We start from the raw sequence: 25,783 nt of genomic DNA on the forward strand, positions 1-25,783 counted from the left end.
TATATAAATTTATACAATACATTCCCGATTATCCAGCATAATAGGGGGGAAGAGTAGGCCGGATAACAAAAAAACCCAGAATAGGCCGGAGTTCTATGAGCTCATTACTTTGCCCTCCGATACCAGAAGACAAAATTTTTATACCAAAACTCATTGTTATAATACGTATTTTCTTACTTCTTATTATTGAGTTCTAAACAACTGTCCATTTACCTCAAATCATGTAGAATGTAAACGCGTCCCTGTGAATCATAGTAGCTGCTGCCAGTTTTTGCTGTTACGACAGTCTAGTCGCTGTATAGCGCGTAATTTCTCCTCTATAGTCACTTCAACTTTTTTTCAGTTATCACTCAATTTGAAATCTTCTCTCTGGTACGCTTAAAAAACATTAAGTATACCCCAAGAACAATTTACGAATCCTGTACGTACTGTGCATTATAATCAGGAACAGCGGCAACAATTGAGGTCCGTTACACACTGACGAAACAATGAAAAGGAGCAGAACGCTGCTCTTTTCCTGTCGGATCGTAGCAGACATCCGCATACAATACCTTGGCAGTGCTACCGAAGTAAGCCTTGCCTTCCTCATTTAAAAACGACAAAAGAAAAATAGGCTGGATAGTACTGAAGCAAGATAATCGCGAACCGAATACTCGGGAGTATAATATATATGTAACATATATTTCCAGATATCATTGATAATAAGAAAATTTTAGATTTAACTTTAATTTATTTTTCTATGGAATTGCAGGGTTAATACATGGAAAGAATCGGTGAAGAACGTCTCCGTTCTCACCGGATCATATCGAAAAGTGTCAGTAGCCCCCCTCCCCCAACACTTTAAGGGTAGGGATTTCTTTGACACGTGTCAATTCAAGAAAGATAATTTAAGGTATATTATGGAAGGAATGTCTTGGGCGTAAAGGAATTTCATTTCTAATGTGAGAAGTATATATACATCAAATTTTTAGAGAATATGTTCGAAATAATTAAATAAAAGAACGGGATTTGGATCAGAAAATAAAAGAAAATTTTAAAATAAAGTAGTATAGGCTAATTTAAGATTAAAAAAAAATAGGAACTTAAATAGGATGTAAATAAGATTGTATATATTATTAAATTTATATAAATAAATAAATATGTAAGGGTTGTTGCCGAATTCGACTGACAAATTCAGAGAGATGATAGTAAGCATCAGGAGGATAAAGAATCATCATACAACATGAGGTCCCAAATGACGTTTAGTAGCTGAAAATCGCAAAAATATAGAGAGTCGGAGAACTGTCGGAAACTGTAAAAAATTAGTAAAGAAATAACAAATGGTGTTTCAACTATCAATTTTATTTTAAGTGAAAGCACATTTTTAAGAGTTTTTTTTTTCATGCTGGTAACGCGTGGATTTGATGATTTAGGGGGTCGTAAATGACTGAAAACGAAAAAAGTAGTTTAGAACCCATATTTGCAAAAATATTAAAACTTGATGAAAAATAAAAGTTTGAAAATGTAAAGAATTTTATATTCTATAATTTGATATAAGCGGGTAGTGTCAGAACTGGGGAGTTTTAAAGATATTCAAGAAAAACTAAAATGGGAACCAGAAAACATCGTTGCAACATCAGTACCGATGTTCGCAGAGAGCGTTGTCAAATTCGAAAGACAAATTCAGAGCAAGGATAATAGGCATCAAGTAGAAGAAAAATTTCCAGAAAAAATAGGATCGCTGGTAATGTTTTTCAATGAAAATCGCAAATCGGGTAGAGTTCGCACGCTGGATTCTTGATGCCATTCAGAAAGATGCACACTTTTCTTCTAGAGTTTTATTCACAGATGAAGCCTGCTTTACGAGATATCACTATCTTGTTCCACATCATTATCTCGTCGAACGTACAACACAAGTTTGATATTAACATCTGAGCAGAGTCATCTATTTGGACTGTATCTTCTGTCGAACGCCTCAGTGGCACAAAGTACCTTGCTTTCTTCCAGCACGTTCCTCCGGATTTTCAGCAGAGAACAGAGACAATTGTCCATCAGAACATTTGGTTAATGTATCAAGGAGCACCAGCATATTTTAGTTACATTCATGAAATCTGATTTGTTGTTTGCGAATGAAGTTTAACGACGATCAATTCTGTTATGTTCATTAATGAATACTTACTCCCTGCGTTTATTTTTTTCGAACGCATGAAAACTTTACATACGAGAAGGTTTCTTCTCTATTACCTTCTTCCTAATCCTCGCATTCATATGGCCATTCTCTTCGCCAGACTCAGTGTCTTTTCGACATCAGTTTTTGCGAATTTCACTGAATGAACGTAATCTGAGACCCTATGTTTTCTGGTAAATTTTCCTCTTATTAATGCCTATTATCACCGAGCTGAATTTATCTTTCGATTTTGACAACGCTCTCTGCGAACATCGGTACTGATGTTGCAGCGATTTTTTCTGGTTCCCATTTTAGTTTTTCTTGAATATCTTTAAAACTCCCCAGTTCTGACACTACCCGCTTATATCAAATTATAGAATATAAAATTCCTTATATTTTCACACTTTAATTTTTTGTCAGGTTTTAATATTTTTGCAAATATGAGTTCTACTACTTTTTAGTTTTCAGTAATTTACACCCCCCTAGATCATCAAATCCAGATTTTACCAGCATGAAAAAAACTTTTAAGAATGTGCTTTCACTTTAAAAAAATTCATAGTTGAAACACCATTTGTTGTTTTTTTATTAATTTTTTACAGTTTTCAACAGTTCGACTCTCTATATTTTTACGATTTTGAGCTACTAAACATCATTTGGGGCCCCATGTTGTATGACGATTCTTCATCCTCCTGATGCCTACTATCACCCCTCTGAATTTGTCTGTCGAATTCGGCAACACCCTGTATATATAAGAATGAATATTATTTCCTTTTCAATTAAACAAATCTACAGTTTTTGTTCGATATGAAATTTGGCTCATGGACTGTTCAAGGAGAGAGAAAAGTCTCTATCATTATTTCAAAGTCCAGTATTTTATTAAAACATTAATTAAATTAAAATAAATCTAATTTTTTGGTGTTTTATAGCTTAAAATTCAAAAATTATTTTATTAATAATGCAAAATTTTATTTGTGTTCATTTTTTTTATTTAATTGAATACATGATTTATAGTAATGATTCAATTTTTAGGATTAAATTCAAAATAATTTTATCGATCCTATAAACTATTTTATCCCATGCTTTTTTTAATGTTAAAATTATGACAGGAGAAAAAGGACTTTTGAGGGCATTAATTCTTAATTAGAATTTTCAATAATGATTCTGTTTCCTAGTTGTATATGCAGTTATTTGAAATACACTGGTTACATTAAATTCGCATATTTTAGTTTTGATGAAATTTTAAATTAATACAATTCATATTATGAGCTTATCAGCCAGAAAAGCCTATATTCCAAGCAAACAAATTTGTCGCCAAAGATGACTACTAAATATATAAATACGAATTATCCGCTTTTGTGCTGAACACGATTAAAAGAAAAAGCTAGCTACACTTAAATAATTTTAGGAATTTTAAAATAAAAGAAAAGCTTGCAAAAATTTTGTGAAATAATTTTCCTATAATTTAAAATGAATTTCTTTTAGGTATCAGTTTCAAGGTGTTTGCCCGCCTACCAGAAGAACAGAGAAAAATTTTGATATTGGTGCAAAATGGCACATTGCAGGTGGTGTAGAATATTTCAGGTGCGTTTTAATTAAATATAGTTAATTAATTACATCTTAATAATAAATATTCATATGCATATTTGTATATGCGTTACATACTTAAACGTTTGATTATCAGATATTTTAACATTGACCCACATAAAGGATAGATCTTCGTTAAAATCAAATTACCAAACATGGAACCCAAAGCCAAAATCCTACCACAAGGCTATCTTTTTGCTTTCTTTTAATCAGATATAACCAGACAAATCAGGATGTTTAAAAAGTTAACAGGAACAGTAGCGATCTGGTGATAAATATATCGGAAGAAAAACAAAATGGCGCACAGCGAATCAGACGATTTAATTTTATCAAAGTTTTCAGAAAAAGAATTCTGATAACTACTGGCATGAACATTAACTGCACTTCATAGAACTTACCGCTGAGATTTTTGTCAATACCATATTTTTTTTTATATAAATAAACTTTTTATACGAAGAGAGGAGCTAAGCACTTCATAGAAACTAAGCAAAATAAATGCTATATAGTTTAAAAGTGTAAGAAGTGCAAATTTTTAGTATTCTAAATACATATTGATCTTACTCTCATAAAAAAATCAATTGTAAATCGAACGTATATATATTTTAGACGTAAAGGAAGTGGGATGTCTGAATCTAGAGCTGAGGATGCCGCCTCAAAACTTATTTTTACTCCCATGAATTGATTGGAGACGGGAAGCAATTAAATTTAATAATAAAGAGGAGGAGGAGGTTAAAACTAAATAAAGAGCAGGAAGTTTCTTTGCAATCTGGAACTATTTAAAAAATAGCCTAAACATATTTTAATCAATCTTTTTCAAAGAAATAATTTTGCTCAAAGTTTCCAATAATTTATTTCACAGTAGTGAAATTTAGATGTGCTGTAAAACGATTATTTAATTATTTTAACTACTTAGAAAAGTAGTTAAAATAATTAATCCTCATCATTAATTAAATTTTTAAAAATAACTTGTACTTTTCAGGTATTACGTGGCAAACATATTTCAATTTCAGATTCACAAAATTCTTTGTGAAAAAGCTAACCACACTGGACCTCTGCATGAGTGTAATATTTATAAAAACAAAAAAGCTGGACAAGCATTTGCGTAAGTGATTAATTACCCTTATTTTATGTCCCTGATAAATATCCAAAAAATTCTATTGATTATGCATAATTATAATTGTTTATGCATTATGATATGCATCATTTTTTTAGATAAGTTTTTTTTCTAGATGTAGGAAGACATTTAAGACATTTCAGAGTTTATGCTCCGCGTATGTTTCCAAGGCTTTAGATACTGTACCTCTAAAAAAGTCTAAAAGCTGGGACATTTCAGTCATAATTAGTCTCCCGATAGTCAGGCTCCTACATGTTAGCCCCTTTGAAGCTCGTGAGAAAATATATAAAAATATATTTTTTATATTAAAAAAACTGGTAGGTTTATTTTTTAAAGTCCTGGCGTTGGGTAACGCGTCTTCCCCGTGATCTGGGCGTCCTGGGTTCGAGTCCCAGTTCTGGCATGGTTGTTCTCTCTGTGAGATGTGTGAATGTGCCCTCCTGTAAAAAAGGGTTGTGCAAGCGAATGAGTGATGCCCCCCACCCCACCCCCCATCGGCTTAAATCGCTGTCTTCGTAACGGCGGGCTTGTCTAAGTACCATAAGAAACAACAACAACATATTTTAAAGTTTACGAAGCACATTCTTAAATGCCACTTTTATTCATGGGTGTTTCCATTATTTTGATAATCACTTGTATTTGTTATTTTTCAATTCGATATCAATTGCGAAATTTGACAATGAAGTGAAATGCAGAAATCCTTCGTATAATGTGAACATTCTTTTAATAAGAATTCATTCCCCCTACCACTTTTGTTAGTTTATCTGCTCTATATGTACTGTGATTCGGGATTGTCAGTGTGTAAAAGATGAGTTTGAGGATATCATTCCTAAATTAAATGTTTAAACGTGAATTTTTCGGTTTGAATTCCTTCACATTCCAAGTTATGTTTCTTATGGAATCCATGATGAATATTTGTCTGACATGAACATAGCTTTTAGTCGAGTTATCAAGGCATGATCTTGTGACATATAGATACTTTTATTTTCAGACAACTTCGTAAAATCTAGGTTATTTCGAATTTTTCAAAAATGTATTTAAAGTTTAGTAGTAATATTTGCATTACTGCTTAGTGTTCCGAATAAGTCATATCACTGACTTTGCCTTTCCGACCCGCCCGAAAGCACATGGATAATAAATATTGAATAACCGGACCGCCGCTACAGCAACACTAGTGGGAACTGTGGTTGAGTCGTAAGGGCCATCACCGGCCACAATACAACCCTTCCCTAAGGAAGCACGTCCCGTCATCGATGGGAGGAGCCAGATCCCCACCTTTTCGTGTACCCTCTAAGGTGGCGAGATCCAACCACCATGTCGGAAGCATATCCTCATTTTGAGGTGCCCTCCCGGGGAGGTGTTCAGAGTACACCTATACTTCTGACATTGAGAATTCTGCAATGCATTCCTGGCTTAAGCCGTTGCTTTTAAGGATGGTCGTGGTTATTGCAGACTCAATTATTGATTATCATATTCTGTATTTATATTATTCCTTAAGACATTGCGGAAACATTGCAATTCCGCAACCACCACATTGTATAAATTTTACTGGAGTGTTAGGAGTTGTATACCTATATAGGCTTTCGTCATTTGTTTTTATATTTAAAATGTTTTCATTATAACGTGAATTATCTCCCGTATTCTTGAATGTACAAGTATTTAAGACTTTAATTTAATGAAATAAAATTTTTCAGAAAATCTAATTATTATATGGGAAGCATTCTATTCGCTGAAAGTTTATGTGTACTGATACTGTATAAAAATTTAAATTTTAGAATATAATTCTTATCAATCCTTCATCAATTTCTTAATACTCTTTTTAAATTTGAAAAAGGAAACGTTATCATTAAATTACGCATTTGGAATCTAAATTTAAGGATGCGAAGTTTAATTCGGTGTCTTTGAATACTCTATAAAATTTCCTTTGAATTGCTTTGACTATAAATGAAAAATAATATAAGAATGAGAATTAAAATAAATATTCTTACTCTAAGAAAGGTGGCACGCCATTTTCTCTTGTTAAGCTAAAAATATAATTACCATGTGTATAACATATTGTAAAACACTAACAGCTATTTTCTGACAATGCTATAATCACCTTGCAAAAATTAAATTAGATGAAAGAAAAACTAAACATTTAATCATTTACCAATATATATATATATATATATATATATATATATATATATATATATATATTCCTGCTTTTCCTAACATTTATCAAATATCTAAAGAAACAATACCAATCTTTTACAGGAAATTTCTGTCCCAAGGAAAGTCAAAGCATTGGAAAATATTGTTACGGTCATTTTCAGATGGAAAATTTACAAAATTAGATGCTTCTGCAATGTTGGAATACTTCGAGCCTCTTATGAAGTGGCTGAAGAAAAAGAATGCGAGGGAATACATTGGATGGAAAAGTGACGATCCAATGTCTTGTCCTGGAGATGAAGAAGGTTCAAAAGGTGGTAGCGACACTACAGATCCTACGACCAAAGGTTCTATCACAACAAACTTTCCCAGAGGAACCTCTTCCACAAGTGTCCCTCCCACTGTAGTCTCTTCCACAAGTGTCCCACCCACTGTAGCCTCTTCCACAAGTGTCCCACCCACTGTGGCCTCTTCCACAGGTGTCCCACCCACTGTGGCCTCTTCCACAAGTGTCCCACCCACTGTGGCCTCTTCCACAAGTGTCCCACCCACTGTAGCCTCTTCCACAAGTGTCCCTCCCACTGTAGCCTCTTCCACAAGTGTCCCTCCCACTGTAGCCTCTTCCACAAGTGTCCCACCCACTGTGGCCTTTTCCACAAGTGTCCCACCCACTGTGGCCTCTCCCACAAGTGTCCCACCCACTGTGGCCTCTTCCACAAGTGTCCCACTCACTGTCGCCTCTTCCACAAGTGTCCCTCCCACTGTAGCCTCTTCCACAAGTGTCCCTCCCACTGTAGCCTCTTCCACAAGTGTCCCACCCACTGTAGCCTCTTCCACAAGTGTCCCACCCACTGTGGCCTCTTCCACAAGTGTCCCACCCACTGTGGCCTCTTCCACAAATGTCCCACCCACTGTGGCCTCTTCCACAAGTGCCCCACCCACTGTAGATTCTTCCACAAGTGTCCCTCCCACTGTAGCCTCTTCCACAAGTGTCCCACCCACTGTAGACTCTTCCACAAGTGTCCCAAACACTGTAGCCTCTTCCACAAGTGTCCAACCCACTGTATCCTCTCCCACAACAGTTCAAGCTTAATATAGTTCAAATGATTTGGATATCCTTTACAAGTTCTGTAGATGAAGATGTTTCACTAACGAAATTATCTTAATGCATTTATCATCATTCTGCATTTTATGAACAAGACTTGTCTTTGAATTTTAGTTTAGTTATAATAAAAAAGCGCTATTAGTTTGTCGATCATTGTCTGACAATAAAAATGTCACAATTTATGTAAAATCGAAGGAAAAAATGTAAAATAAACAAATCCTACAGGAGAACCTTTTAATAGTTTCTATCACATGGTGAAATTTGTTCTGTTGTAACAATAGTGCAATAAAAATTTTAAGAAATGAAATTACCATCGGAGTGAGTTATTTTTCTATTCTCCTGATTCATAAAATTTCAGGCTTTGCATTACGTTAAATTCAAGTATGACACGCTTCTAAATAAGAAACGATAATAGAAATTGTGAAATTATGAAATTAATCCAGCATTCTGTATTTATATGTACAAATAAAGCAATGTTCCTTAGTGTGTGTCCTCTATAAACTAAAAAGCTAATGGACAGATTTTATTCAAATTTTGCATACAGATGCATTGAGGCAACAAGAAAATTCCTGGAAAGTGTCGTGGTGATTAGCCGAAGGGTTAATCTCTTTATTAATTAAAAATTATTTTTTATGCCTCTACCTCGAATCTTTCTATTTCTTTTCCTATACCGATGAGAAAAAAAAACTTATTCTTTTCTGAAGCCAATTAAACGAGGTCTCAGATAGCTTGGGAAATTATTCGCGCATGCGCAGAATGTTAAATTATTTTTCTCGCCTATAGAATTTCAAAAACTGTGTTATTTTTTCCCCATGTCAATGAGGCAAAGCTTAAAAAAGGTTCAGCCTATTATTTCAAAGGTATATATATATATATATATATATATATATATATATATATGTATATATGTATTTTTATACATTGAAAACCAAGCGTCAATTAATCAATCCTTCAGATTTATTGCTTCCGAATTAAATTAAAAAAGAATAAAGTAAATTAAAGACTTCTAAACTAGTTTTCATGGCCTCTAAAGGTTTACCAAACTGAAATCTATTTTCCCCCATGAGCAGTGTGTCATTCACATTTTGACTTAAAACGAGAGCGTTTAATTTTATGATTATTTTTTCAAAAAATATTGTATATCCAAGGGCATTGTAATGACCTTGAAATCGGAAAAAAATGTAATTATAATTTGTGTTATCCAAAATATAAAATTAATAATGCTCATATAAATATTTAATTTTAAACTAATGCAATAACAGGTATCAACTTTCATTTGTGTTCATTTAATCTCCATACGCGAGCACACACATTCATTTACATGTGTGTGTATGTGTGCTCAAATACAGCAATAATCAAGAATTGTCGGGTCAGCTATTTTCAATAATTTAATTTTTGCCTTGAATAAGTATAAACACATCTTTAAAAAAACTCTAACAGAATTCATATCTTTGTTTATTATCGTTAAATTGGTGTACTATAAATTATAATTTATTAACATTTAATTTTAAAAATATTTTTAAATTCATTTTTTGTGTTATAATTTTTTTAAAAATAATTTGTGAAAGATTGTCATCTACCTATTGTTTAAAATAAATTCTTAAAATTCCAACCGAGAAATATAATTATGATTACTCCTTAATAGGAATCTTAAACTATTACTAGTTGAACCGGCAAACGTTGTTCTGCCATATAAATTATTTCTAGTGAAAATTTTGGTTGTTAATTAAAAAGTAACGAATGTATTGTGTGTGGGGATGGGATCTATGACAGAAAGAGGAAGATAACGCTCTAGACAATGATCTCCGATAAAAAAAAAAAAAAAAAAAAAAAAACCAACAACCATTCATTTTCTCAATACAATCTATTTCATATACATTGTTTGATCTCTTAAAAGTTAAAAGTAAAGTGAAAAAAGTAATATATTTTTTATCCTAAAGTATAAAAATGAAATAAGGAAAATCAAAATTTATTTCGAAGAGCAATTGAGTGTACGATATTTTTTGTCAGTCCGTCTTTAGCCAACACAAATAAGCCCGACGGTTTGCTCACACGAGAACATGCCTCGTATAATTGTCCGTGTGGGAAACACAGTGTGCCCAAATAAAAGCCGCAAACAGACATCGCTTGGCCTTGTGACTTATTGATTGTCATTGCGAATGCCAATCTAATAGGAAATTGAACGCGTTTGAATTCGATTGGCACGTCTGTCAGAATCATTGGAATTCGAGGCAGCAAAACATTTTCAGCTCGGAATTTGCCATTCAAAATGGTGGCTTCGATAACGTTTTTCATCAATTTTTTAAAGATCAGTCGCTATCCATTGCACAGCTGTGGTGGGTTCAAATTCCGAAGTAAAATAACCGGAGATCCAACTTTCAGTCATAGAAAGTGTGGTGACATGCCTGGCAAATCCAGTGAGTTCAAAAACTCTGTTGGATAATTTACAGCTGCGTTAGCATCGCAAACTGTATCGATCAATTTATATGATACCAAGTCGCCTGGCAACGACTGCTGTATCTTGAAGTTTAAATCGTCGACGTCCACATTTTTTGCTGCCAAAATGGCTCTTTCTACCAGCCACGCATGATTTATGCCAGGCTGGTAGAAAGCAGAATGTGCGTACATCGGGAAATATGTGGTCAATGAGAACATTTTGCGAATCAACGATAGTGCAGAAATGAGTGGGCAATTTTATGCATCCAGTATTTTCATAGACAGCAACTTTTCCATCGCCGATATCTAACAATTGGTCCGAGAATGTCTCAGCAGATGGATCTTGTAGCATTTGGAAGCGCATGTTTATTTTTAGCTGGACTTTTTCAACATTACGCCACAGTGGCGAAGATTTAAAGCAAGCGTTGATCTCATCAGCTTACATTGAAAGTGGAATGACGGAATAAGAACACCCTAATTACCTAGCATTATGAAATATACTTTACGACCTATTCTCATACCTACCAAATACACATAACAAATTTCATAAAAACCGGTCGAGCCGTTTCGGAAAGGTACGAACACAAACACCGTGAAACGAGATTTTTATATATTAGATGTTTCATTTGGTAGTATATTAATTGTAATTCCTTATCACTTACACTAGTTACACTGTTTGGAAATCGTGGAGTTTAATTTGATTGATTTTGAATTTTAAATCAATATTCTGATTTGAATAAAAAGTTTAAAAATTATATGCATCATGTAAAACATACCCATTCAATAATACTGATCCCGGGCAAAGTCCAGTATATCAGTTAGTTTATTTATAATAAAAGAACGAAAAAGATGGATTAAATTTGAAGAAATGTTTGAATCGAGCATTTTTCGGCATAATTAAGGGTAAAAATGTAAATTTAATAATTAAATCAATAATTTAAAGGGAAATTACAGGAATGAGTTGGATCTTACAAAATTGCCTAAAAAATAGTCTATAAACAGTCGAAAGAAAAAAAAGCCTCAAAGCAGCAATCTCAAAACGACGAGGATTTTAATTAGTTTAATTATATTAAAGTCCTTTTTTTTAAGCAACACTAGGACAATTTTGGGACTCACTTTGTAATTTTGAACCTCTGTCAGATGACGATGGAGTCACATGAGCTGACACCCTACACTCCAAACTTCCACCCCACACCAGTGGGAAGATGTTTGGCCCAGACGGATTCATAAGGCATCAGACCCGCTTACACGACGATTTTTCTGTGGAATCGTATCTCGAACCTGAAAACCACCGGTTCCGAAACCGAGAACTTACCAAGTCATAGCGGCCTCAATATGATAGTGGAGATATTAGCAAACTTTTTCAATAAAGTCAAACACATAACGCTCATCCGCAGCGGATCCAGAATTTTGGTGATAATATCCGGTTCAGAATCAAAAGGAGGGTCACAAACAAGTTTCTTTCGATATTTCTAGAAAAAGAAATAAAAACATGTTACTTCAAATAATTTTTGGTACTAGCTTACCACATCAATTGATCCAAACCACGGTCTGCAAAAAGCACGTTTATATAGTTGTTTACTATAAAACGATTAGTACATAAAAATTAGTTGACATTCCAGTGTACACCAGATATGGGAAAATTCCGACAAATGCTCTAAAAAAGTGAGAGAAAGAGGGAGAGATAAGTCTGTATTATACATTTGACATTACGGAAATTTGAATGCAGATTTTATTTGTTCAAATAAAAATAACTAATGAAGTTCTTTTTACAATCGCTATATTACTCATGTGAGGCTATTAATTTTCAAATAATCCTACTATAGCGCAACTATTCATTTCCGACTTTCCACATTATGACGAAATTTATTGTTTGAATATGTATAATGATTGTTTCATCTTCTTTAAATCTCTCTTTTGTACAAGGTGCTCCTACTGTTTCTAAAAGGACAGTCTAAAAATCGAACCAAGATTTTGTAATGGTAAGAACGTATGGAGATTTTAGCATATTTTGATGATAAAGGACTTTTCTCAAAAGCCATTATTCCTGGCTCGGATTTTGATTAATTATTTAACTTTATGTAATACAGAGATGGCTCGACATTCGCTTTGGGTATTGTTACGAACCTGTGATGCTGCTTCCCAGCATAGTGGGTTCCATAGGAGGTCCCAGAGCTTGGCGACAAACTTGGCGACCATTTGGCGACGAATGTGGCGACTTTGGCGCCAAAATAGATTATACCCGAAACATCGTGAACTTTCCCGATCCGTCCAGTAGGAACGGAGATACGCCTCGAACGTCCCTGATTGGTTGAGAGGCTTCTAGCCCCGCCTCCAGATGTCTATAAAAGGAGCAGCCTGTAGATGTGGTGAACCGACGGTGAATTGAGTCGTGGACCAGTGGAGTCGAAGAGTAGTCGGAAGCGACGGGGAAGAACTCGTCTTCCAGGGACTAGCGGAGCAGCGACGGAGTAGAGCTGCTGTGTATACTGTTGTATGCTGCACGTCTCAGTTAAAGATAATCGTCTTCTGTGCTGTATATAGTTGTCCTCTGTGTCTTCGTGTAAATAAACGTCGTTGTTTCATTTTCTACTGCTGATTGAGTGTTCTCCACACCATATAACTCTCACTATCCAAACGAACCCCTGAAATTTCGTAACAGTATGATACAAAAATGATATTTTGTAAACGGAAATTGTATGTACTAATTGCTGCGATTACTGTATATCAGCTCAAATATTAGCATAAAATTCTTACAAGTAGGTATATAACTTCGTGCCATATTGATAATCATGTGCCCTAAATGCAGAGCTGTAGGTAGTAAACATACTCGAATGTGCAAACATAGCTGCATCAGTAACGCCTTCATTGTTCATATCATATATCCCATCACAATATCGTCCTATATAGATCGCCTACAACCCCCTTAAATTTTTACTAGACATTTTAAAAATATCCTGCGTGTAAATAATCGCGCTTTTTTTCTATCATTATCAAGCCTCAATTCAGATTTACGAATGTAAGGGGAATTATTTTAGATAAATTCTTTTTGAAGAAAGGCTAAATTTTTGTATAAACATTTCTTATTATTTCCACAAAAATATAAATAAAATTCAAATTTCGAACAGAAATTTTGCCAAATTATCAATTACAGCAATCCATAAAATCAATCCTCAGTGGAAAATAAAATTCCAAGTATAATTTTTTAAACAAAATTGCGAGTTTTTTAAAATTGTAGTGACGTATTAATGAGTTGCAACTAAATTTAGAATACGAGATAAATTATTTACTGTAGAGGGTCGAGACTGTTTATAACTTCATCATGAGGTAGGTGAAAATAACAAACGAGTTTCAGCAACAGTTTTTTTAATTATTTTCTTAGTTCCACATTTCATAAGACAAAATAAACACGAACAGAAAAATACATGACACTCACTCATAATTATAACCTAATAATAACTCCCCAGATGGATCATGGGAAATATACCTTGATGCTGATAAAGTAACGCCATCTGTTGTATCAAAAGAGAAAGTAGTAGAGTTATGTAACAGCTACATTATCTCTTTATCACTGACAGAGAGATGTAAAATGTAATATTTTAATTAATCAAACAATCATAATGTTTGAATTAACCACTACAGTTATTAGCAGTAAAATAAATTTTTAAAATAACAGGAAGTATGATTGTCCTCAAATATTTTGCATCTAAAGTACAGATAATTTTCACATGGGATGAAGGTTTATCTTTGAAATAAAGAACACAAATTGTTGTTATTGTTTCTAATGGCACTTGCCATGGACAAGCTCGCTGACTAAATCAGCGATTTAAGCCTAGAGGCGCTTCTCTTGTTTTAGTAGCGCCAACTAGGGCCAAGAGTACGTCTTAGGTACTCACGCATTGCATTCGCTTGCATAGCCCCTTTTTACAGTGGGGCACATTAACACATTTTACAGGTAGAACAGATGATGAACGGCCATGTCCGAACCGGGATTCGTACCCAGAACGCTCAGATCTCGGGCATGATGCGCTACCCCTATGCCAGGACATCGGCTAATAACGCAACTAAAATATATGGTCAAAAAACAAAAACAAAAAAAGTTACCGATTGTAGCTTTTTTGATAGATACCTTTTAAATAAAATGAAATCTTAGTTCACATTTATAATTCATTTTTATTAAATGCTTTATAATTATCTTATATTATATAATGAGACAAAATTTCCTTTTTATATCCTTCCAGCGGCTCAATCTTCTGCGATTGTATTTTGATTTCCATATTTTTGATTAAAAACTATTTTCTACTATTTAGTATATTATTTATATCAAGTTAAAAAAAATTTCTTTCTTAATTTTTTTATTGCTTTTCTTCCAGATATAAATATGACGAAATCTTCTTAGCAATTTTTTCTCCAATTCATCACTAGAAGGCATCTCTCATATAGAATTAAAATTTCATTAAAATTGTTTGGTTATATTATAATTAAATTGTGAGGATATTAAAATACGAATTGCTGTTGAATGTACAAAATTGAACGAATTGGCCGCATTCTTGGGCAACAGGGAAGAGTGAAAAATCAATTATAAAATTCTACTTTTCCAAGCACGAAATTCATTAAAAACAAAACAAAATAATAAAATTATTAAAGTATTATAAATACACATATTCCAAAACAAAAAAATTCAGGTTATATGTTATTTCTTTTATATTACAACCAATTCTAATTTTTGTTAAAATTCCAAATATTTAAATGTATTTATTGTATTGTTATGCTAATTATTAACAAAATTTCACTGCATAGTTCTATTATTTCTTATAAACTAGACATGTTTTACAAAACGCTTTTATGTAGTGAAGTGTTACAAGTTTCAGTTATGAAATAAAAGACAATAAACGATTTCTCCGAATTTAAATCAAAACAGATATATGTTTTGAGTGCGTTATTCATTTATTGCTCGTTTCATTCGCGAGTTTCTTAGTTGAATATGTTCGATAAGTGATTCATGATTCAAGTAAGTGAATTTTATGATAAAACTAATACTTCTAATATTATACTGCTTCTTTTTAGTGCATTAAAATTAATTATTAATAAATTGATAAATTGCTTAAGACCATTAAAGGAGACAATAATTTAGAAAAAGAATTTATTGAAAATGATTTTATTATTTATAAAATATATGCATCTGCCAATTTTATATTAATTGTTTTGCAAGCAGTATCATTTTGTGTCAAATTTATATTAAAATTTTACTGTACAATTGCTCTAAAAGTACTCTTGTTATTGTTATTTTTCATATTACCTGATCGAAAATGTCAATCTAGGAACCTTCAGAAAAAGACATTATTTGAGAATTATCTATTAATGGAAATAAGAATAATCAGCTTTAAAAGCCAATATTTATATAATTATTTTCACAACAGCAGTTGCTTTTTCATATGATTTGTAAAAATAAAATTATTTTGAAATAAGAAATAAAAACAATCACCATACACGAAACAATATATTTGAATGAAATGGAGAATATTACGGTCATTGATTCAAATTCTTTTTATTTGTATAACATAAGTATTCAGAAAATTTGTTGAAATAGTAAAAAAAAAAAAAAAATCAAAATGGCAATTTTTACCGACAAATTCATGTAATAATAATAATAATTTCAAAATAAGATTTAAGAAATTGCACGATCCCTTTTTTCTACCAGCATTTTATTTTTGATTAATTTAGATGCTTTAGGTAATTTCAATATCAACTTCACGACAACTTAGTTAAGAAAATGTCAAGGAATTACAATACACAATCAAATGCGAGTTATAAATATCAATCATAAAATAATAAATAAATATTATTGAAATTTTTTAAAGAAGAAATGAAAATCATTTTGAAAAATTAAGTAAAAACTATATTTTGAAAAATTAAGCTTAAATATTTTTAATTCAAAGATTTCATGGAATTTTAACTAATTATTATTTACTTAAAATATTTATTTGTTGCTGCATCCACATTTAAAATTTATCAAAATCAATCAAATTCATCAAATATATCATTTTTACATCAAATATCCACTTTATTACTCAATAGATACCGTTATGACAATCGGATATTTTTACTGTCTTATTTATAAAATTTTGAAACAATGAAATAGATAAATAATTAAAAATTTGATTATATATATATAGGTTCTGGAAATAAGAATACATTTTTAGAATAAAGTTAATATACGCTAAATTAAGTTTAAATTAGGAAATTAATTGAATTAGATTTTAAATAAGAATAACAAACATTATACACACACACGCGCCGCACCCACTCTTTCTCTCTCTCTCTCTTTCTCACACACACACACACACACACACACATATATATATATATATACTAGCCGCCTTTGGCGACCAGCCGGTTCGCCAGTCTTAATGTTCGTTTAAATTTTAATAATTAAATAGGTTGAACCGGAGTTTAACCCCCTTCTTCGCCAAGTTGCGATAACGCGCCAAAGCTGGCAATCTTTATTATGCACTATAATTGAACATCTGCTCCTTTGCTTTCGAACATTTCCCAAAGCCATTGTTGGAGATTTTTAAAAATTGCTCCAAGCAGGGCGTTAAACTCCGATCGTACCATTAAATATTTTACACAATTCCAACTTTAATAGATTCTTCAGAAAAATATTTTAAAACTTCAAATTTTGATAGTCATATTTCATAATTCACTCATAATATTATAAAGGCCTTCAGTCATAACGTGATATGTATCTCTTTAATTTTCTGTTACCCCTCGTAGAATTTATGCTTTAAATTAAAGTGTAAATGATTAATCTGCAATTAATATAATAATATTTTTTATTGAAACAAAGCATTTTTTAATACTATGATTACTGATAATAGAGTCACTGAGCGTTTAAACTTTATGGGCACTAAAGAATATCTTAATTTATGTAATATCTCAAGAATTTGTCAACAAAATTTTCTCAGATTCATCATGAACAGATCGATTCATTAACAATGTTTCATTTTAAATGCATCAAACACTAAGAAAATAAAATGAATCGTTTAAAATAATCGGTCGAAAATAGGTTTAAAAAAACTACTTAAAAAACGATGTACTTAAAACTATAAGCATACACAAAAAAATATATAACTAACATAAATACAATTTAATTACAAAAGCATGCAACTAACCAAAAAATAATTTAAATCATTGAAAACAGGTTTAAAAAAACTACTTAAAAAACGATGTACTTAAAACTAAAGCATATACAAAAAATATATAACTAACATAAATACAATTTATTTACAAAAGCATACAACTAACCTAAAAGTAATTGCAATCGTCCGTTGATAATTGTTGCCATGCCAACAATCAGAAAACAATGCGCATGCGTGAATTTTCTTCTCCTTTTACCGTAATGCAAATGCGTAAATTTTTCTACGCCAGTTGGGGTAACGCTATGCAGATTAGACATTTTTAATTTTCTTTATTCTGTGTTATTTTAATTCAAAAGTACTTCAGAATGAATCTGAAACATGGATTCATTAACAATGTTTAATTTTAAATGCATAAAACATTAAGAAAATAAACAGAATCGTTTGAAATAATCCGCCGAAAAATCTTAACCCTAGCCTCATTACTGTTGGGAGAAAAAAAGAACTAAAGCCTAAATCATTTGGCGTTGGGGAAAATGGAAGATTATTTTGGCGGAAAAGTTGGCGGTGGGGAAAATGGAAGATTTTTTTGGCGGGAAAGTTAGTTTTTAATTAATAATTAAAATTCTAATTAAAATTTCAAAAAAAGGGACCCCAGGTGCACATTCCCGACCTCTAAGGTATGCATGTACCAAATTTGGTAGCTGTATGTCAAATGACCTGGCCTGTAGAGCGCCAACACACACACACACACACACACATTGAGCTTTATTATAAGTATAGATATAGATATATATTTTATTTTTGTCTTTTATTTTTGTAACAACTTTTTGTTAAAGGTATTCATAAATTACATTTATTAATTTAAATTAGGATTTCAATAATACAGAAAAATTATTTTATAAAAGAAAAATTACTTCTTTTTTGCTTACATTTAATAAAATTTGAGATAAAACAGTAGAAGAGAAATTAACTAGAAATTATAGCTTTATGTTTCTTCTTAATTAAATAAAATGATTAAATTTCGAACAATTTTTTTAAATTTTTTTTCTTATATATAATACCAGGCGTCGACGCACTCAGCAAAGTAAAGCAAGGAAAAGAAGGTGCAAAGATTACGTAACTCGAAACGAAAATTTTACAGAAATTTAGCTGATCAAACGTTTATTTAATATGGTATTGTAAAGTGATACTATTTGTTAAGGTTGTGCAGTTAAATTTACTAAAATTAGACCATGGGAAACCCGAAAGAGACAGATATCGTCACAACCCAGAAGTTCATTTTTAAATGAGGTTAGAAAATAATTAATTTTAAGAAAGTGGATATTATTTGAATTCTTTGCATATATATATTTTAATATTATATACGATTTTTTGCATATTGCACCTTCATTAAAAACAAACTATCTAGTTCCAGTCTCAATCGGAAATATTTATTATCATTTTTTTCTAATAAAAACTCGGAATGAATCACCAATTTAAGAAATCGCATGATTTTTTAAAACGTAATCCGGATATTTACAAAGTAACTGCAAACTCTCTTTCAAACTGTGACTTTCCATGACAGCATTGATTGCATTGATTTATTCAAAAAAAAAAAAAAAAATGAAAGTTTGCCGTCTAGTGTTGCTTTCCAGAATCTCAATAATACAAGATTTATTTAGAAATGTTTTTTAGAGATGTATCTGAATTTTATCAGCACTGTGAAAATTGCATTAGTCATAACAATTACTTTTCGATCTTTTAAAAATCTACCACGAGATTCAAAATAATAAAAAATTAGGCTATATTCAGCATTAGTCAAGAATGAAATTATTTACTTCAATAAGCACTTTATTTATCGGATCAGAAATGGGCAAAGAAAAAAACTAATTTTTTTAATAATATTATTAATTACAATTTATAGTGAAATTTATCGTAATTTTCGTTCAAGTCTCTCCTCAATGTAAATTCTAATATCATTGTTTATAAGAGCTAGGGATAAATATTCGGTTCACTGCAACCATATAAAAAATATCTAATTCACATAAATTAAGCACTATGTTCCGTTTTAGAAGCATTTAAGTTTCGTTAATATATTTTATTCAAAAGAATTTTTGAAAATTATTTTGACACGAATCTTTGGAAGTATTTTGTAAAGTTTCCTATTAAGATAAAAAAAATATATAAACAAAAAAAGTAATCAAATTTTCTAAAATACAGAAATTTATCCTAATTCTCATTAAATTTTTTGAGAAAAAAGAAAATACGGTGGCAGATTTCCGATTAAGCAGACTGTCTAGGACCTCTGGTTTTAAAAGGAGCCCACATGCAGGACAATCAAAAAAATATTATGAACCTAATTACTAAATAAATAAATTCGTAAAAAATAAAAATTCTATGAATTATAAAGGATTAAGATAATATTCACACTTTATTAATCATAATTGATCACATTTTTAACTTTTCCATTACATTCAGTTTGTTATTACAATATTTATAAACTACGTGACCACTTAAATTATATTGCTGACAAACATTAGATACCTATCAGTCATGTATCTATATAAATGAATGAATATATAAAGCTTTATCACAAAGTTATTACAATAAATAATGTTAGCTTCAAAATTATTAAAATAGGTTGAAATGTAGAATTGCTAGGCTAACTCACTTAGTAAAAGAGTGGTCTCTTAATGTGAGATGCCTAGGCCAACAAAATGCTTAAATCCACCACTAATGAAGTATGATTATCATTTTTTCCAAAAAAAAAATACATACCTATCTTCTTTATCTAATGTTTCTGAGAGCATTAGTTAGAAGGAATACACTACATCTTTTAGATTGCATGCAATTTTAGCTGAATTAATTGCTTTCTAGAATATTTTATAGTAAAATAGTGGAAACAAGGCCAGTTCCATTTGTTTGAAACAAATTCAAGATTTTTGAATTGGTAAACGATCCGTTGATGTCAAATCTACATGAAAGATTAACGACGATGCGTTTGGAGACCTGATTCAACCAAATTCATGTTAAATCATGATTAGCTTCTGAGTGTTAGGTACCTTCTGAGCAGTGTTCAAGCCTGAGAATAATATTCTTGCATTTGATGCATAAATGCGATGTAAATTTCACAAATCACAGCTCAGCAATGATTTTTTTAAACTTATAAATTCTCAACTGTGTAGATTTAAATAAAATAAATAAATGCAATTATTAAATAACAGGTAATGAAAGTAGCGAAAAAAAACCGAAAATAACGTATAATCAAAAATAAATTTACTCTAATTTTAATCGCCGATCATAAATATGTATTTTGAAAATAGATTCGATAATGAAGTTTTTCATAAAATATCATTTTTTATTTATTCAAGGTTCCAAAGACTATGAATACGAAAATAATTCTTGTTATTACATTCATTACCTTCTGTTTCCATTCAATAAAAGCCAAGCAATCTTCTGGAGGAAACAGAACTGATATTATGAAAGCTATAGAATTTATGACTGAGGCGGACAAGAATTTCACCAGACTGGCTTCCGCAGCGTCGCATGCGGAATGGAACTGGAAAGTGAACATCACTCAATATAACCAGAAAATTAATGTAAGTATTATAAAAGTAGAACAGTTCCATTACAACCACAAATAACTACCAAGATAACCTCTTAATTCCACGTTTTGCGTATGAGTCATTCATTAAATGAACCAACCCACGCCGCACAGCGTCCTGGCCTATAGGTTCGAGTCCAGGTTCGAGCACTGTTATTCTTTACTCTGTGTTCTGTCTGTGAGGTGTATGAAAGAGCACCTCCCCCTGTAAAAAGGACTTGTGCAAGCGAGTGTGTGAGCGTCATCTGCATATGAGCTAGAAGTCAGACTTCTGCCTTCGGGTGCTCAGGGGCATTTACCCTCAGAAGCTACTGCACAAACACGTCTTAAATCGCAGACGTCGTCAGCGGGCTTGTCTATGGCAGGTGCCATAAGTAACAACACCAACCAACCCAGACCTGTAATAATAAAGTTTTATTAAAGTTCAAAAATATTCTTCGAAACTCTTGAGAATAGTAGCTTTCTCCCAAATCTTCTTCGTTTGGAAACTACTTCTTAGCTATCTATTTCCCGAACTACCTCCAGTCATATTGAAACTTACCCTAAGACTCCCTTAATATTTACTACGAGTCACACAGCTCATTATTCTCTTATTTTAAGAGATTCCATATGAAAGAATCTGACCACTATGGCTATGGAGAAGTGGACTATCTCCACTTCATGACGTCAGTAGCTGCCTTTTCACAACATCTTTTCATCTTAGTAATGACATTCATGATCTCGAATCAACCTAGTGTAGCAGCGTAATCGAAAACAAACTGCCGAATATCAAAAATAGAGAGTTGATGATTTTAACATGATTTTAATCACAATAAGTCTTTCCTCAAATACCCATTCTATCGACAGGGAATCATAGAGGTTCCGAGTCCGGGGTATACTGTGTCAAAAAAGAAAGAAGTTATATTGGAACCACCGTATTCTTCAGCTTCACAAACGCATGGAAATCGTAAGGAGAAACAATCGGACTGTAGGGAAATAATGTAAATCATTCTATCTATAAAAGGAAAAATAATATTACAAAACTCAGTTTAGAAGTTTACTGATATCTTCTGAATAATCGGCTTATTCAGTCCAAAATTTTCCCAAATGTTCTCACTTTCGTGATTCAATTTTAAGATACCATTACCTTTGATTGCCTGCAAGTCGCGAAAAGATTAATTTATTCTGTAAAGTTATTTAACTGTTCTATTTCCGCTTTCATTAATCGATAATTCTTGACAAATATATCAGTTCATTCCAACTGAAATTTTTTCTGAGGTTGTAACTGATTCTTGACACTCCTTTGGAACTATATGATAAGTTCATTTCTTATGTTAATATTTCATTTACTATTTTTTAACATTTCCCTTTACTTTCTTGCAATGAGAGTTGTTGACAACAGCAATTGTAGAAAAGGTATTATGCTAATTAAATGATGCAAGCAAAAAATAAATATTAATAATTTTAAACATCAGCTAAACATTTTGATAACCTTTAAAGTAGTTATAAAATCAGCTGAGACTGCAAGCATTTTTTTTTTCAAATTTTCTAAAGATTAATTATTTTCTTGGAGAAATGCTCATCCTATTGCAATTTTAAAACAAAACAATCCGATTTACATCAAAGATAAATCAAATCGGGTCACGGGCACATTTTGTTGAACCTGTTTGTAGTATTCAAAATGTAAATCCTTTTTCTATACAAAAATTAAACCTTTTTAAAAACAATTTTATGACGGCGTATGATGGCTATTTGTTAGTTACATTTTAAAATGAATTTAAATTACCTTTTTAAGGTGTACGTACATACTAGAAGATTTTTTTTAAATTTTAACTTTAAATATCCAGTTTTTTCACAGTAAGTCATTAATATATGTTTAAACTCATTTCAGTGAGAAAAAAACATATTACACTAATTATTAATTATTTAAATAATATTTAATGAGCTAATTAGCCTATTTTTTGAAACATGATATCTTAAATTCTAATTTGTACAGACACACAATTCTAGTTGGAAATGATGCCTAATATTAGTCTTCATGTTGTCTGCCTCAATCAAGTTATAAAATTATATAGTTTTTTTTCATCAACGATGCATAGAAAAATCGAGATTTGTTCTGTAATTTTAGCTTTTAAATAGCTATTAAAAATTTATTTCTATAAATACATGATTGAGGAACAAAACATCCGGTATTTCATACAGATTATTTTGATATGTAAATAACTGTATTTGGTTAATTTCTTATTGAGTTATGATTGTTTGAATGAAGCAACATAGTGGAAAAATATCATTCTCCAGAAAATGAGTTTTAAAAACACCGTAACTAGAGTTTTTAATGAAAGCACTTCAAGAAAAATAATTATAACTCGAGAAATATTTCGAATATTGACAACATCTTGGTATCGTTTGAAAGATAAAGGATCAGAGAACATTATTAAGCAATAAAAAAATATTCGATATTTTGAACGATTTTTGAAGTTTCAAGTGTGTACATACACCTTAAGTTGAATATTAGCTGAAGAATAACACGTGCGTGTTTGTGTGTGTTTTCAGCTGAATTGGAGGAAAAATCGGTTTAATTCTCAACTGATACTTTGTTTTACTCAGTAGCTGAGTTAAAAATTAATCGTGAAGTACTTTTTTAAAAATAAACTGTTTATATGTTTAATGCAGAGGGGATAATTAGGCAGGACGCGATGATGGTCTAGTGTTTCTTGAATTTATAAAATCAGCACTTATATATAAAAACTCTTTAAAGAATCTAGATTTTATTAGTGATTTTTATAAAAGGTAAATGAATCTATTTTCTCTTTTTAATTGATTAAAAAAGCATATTTACTAGATAAAAATATCTTGTCCGACAGGAATAGTATTTGCTGTGTTCCGTTACATTCAAAGAGGAATTTTTAATGTTTTGTTTGATAATTTTTCATATTTATTCAGAGTTTAGAGAAGATACTTAGCTTTTTATTGACGTCAATAAATTGAAAAACTGACTTTTATTTCTTCATGTTATTTATATCAATTTTCAGATCTGATTTGAAGTGTTAAAACCTTTTTAAAAAAAAAAAAAAACATATTGACAGGATGCTGCTGCTAGTGCAGTAACAAAGTACGTTAAAAAGATATATGCAGAAGCTGGAAAATTCAAGTGGAGGACTTACAAAGGAAGAAATTCTACTCTCTACCGTTGGTTTGAATTGGTCGGCAAGGGAATATCCGGTGTCGAATCAGAGTTTTATGTGAGTATGAATTCCAAGAACTTCAAACTTTTGCCAGAACATATATATTTCGTATTATGCTCTCATGAATAAATTTTAACAGACTTGTTTTTATATTGTATATAAAACATAATATATAGATATTTAATTTATATATTTGCTATAGTACCATTTCCGAAAAACTAATTATTACGTACTATTTGAGTCAGGTGGAAAAGCTTGTAATCGGCTTAGTGCAAAAATCTACAGAATTGTTTCTTAGTATGTCATATTTGTTTTCAATCTTTGGATCACATACTTATAAGCAATCGAGGAAAAGCAGAAAAAAAGCAAGAATAATAAAGAAAATGAATTATTTTTATCAAAATTAGAAAAAGAGACAAATAATAGATAACCCTATTTAAAAATAGGTAAAATAATACAAACGTTTTTTTTTCCTATTAATTTTTTATATTTCGAAACGTTATTGGAAGGGGAAAATCAGTTAAAACTCATAGATTATTTGTGCTCAGGTAAAAAAATGTTTGAGAACGCCAAATTTGTATTATGTTAAATGTTATGAGAATTTAACTGAAAATATTCTCATTTAAATAAATTCTCATATTCTCATTTAAAATATTTTGGATTTTAAAAGAAATTTTGAAGGCATTATTGAAAAATTGAATATCAATCATTTTTATTTACAAAAAAAAAATGTTAACGTTTCATTTTTTTCAAAATAATAATTTTTAAAATAGTTTTGTGAAATCGCGTTTACTGAATAACTTTTAAGCACTTAGAGATAGCTACTGAAGCATCTGAGAACGAAGTTTATTGATTAAGAATCTTTTTTTAAGCGGAAATCAGATCAAAAAGCGAAGTGGTGGTTCCTAACTCTAGATGGATATTGGATTGAAGTATTAGTTATAAAGTTTTGCAAATACAGCCAGATTATTTTCGATTAATAAAAGTCAACGAATCATAAGAATTTAATATGAGAATCTATCGTATATATTTCTGAGGGAAAAAAAGAATCACACAACTTCAACATAGTAAATAGGTTCGCAATTACATTTACCAAAAAAACTATAATCTTAAGTGAATTAACTGTTATTAAGTTAACTGTAGGTCGGAAAGGTATTTTTATGAAACAATAGTTTTTCATTTAACTATTCATTATATTTGAGTTAAAAATATACCAATAAATTTTGGAAATGAAATTGCTAAAAAAAAAAAAGAGGTCGCAACAATAAAAATTAAAATTTGAAGCTATCCACCCATACAGTGCTGAAATCTTTACCCGGTAGGATCATTAGAGATATTTCATAACGTTCAAAATTAAC

At 31.2% G+C, this 25,783-nt stretch overlaps 1 protein-coding gene across 1 annotated transcript in view; it reads left to right on the forward strand.

Moving 5' to 3' along the window:
* Nucleotides 1-8,088, forward strand: part of LOC129962309 (angiotensin-converting enzyme-like) — a 37,830-nt gene extending 29,742 nt beyond the window's left edge. The window contains exons 11-13 of the mRNA XM_056076055.1: nt 3,629-3,727; nt 4,710-4,832; nt 7,101-8,088. Coding sequence (XP_055932030.1) covers nt 3,629-3,727; nt 4,710-4,832; nt 7,101-8,088 — 1,210 coding nt within the window. The remainder of the gene's footprint in view (nt 1-3,628; nt 3,728-4,709; nt 4,833-7,100) is intronic.
* Nucleotides 8,089-25,783: the final 17,695 nt, after the last annotated feature.

This window comes from Argiope bruennichi, chromosome 2 (assembly GCF_947563725.1).
Source record: "Argiope bruennichi chromosome 2, qqArgBrue1.1, whole genome shotgun sequence".
Taxonomy (NCBI): domain Eukaryota; kingdom Metazoa; phylum Arthropoda; class Arachnida; order Araneae; family Araneidae; genus Argiope; species Argiope bruennichi.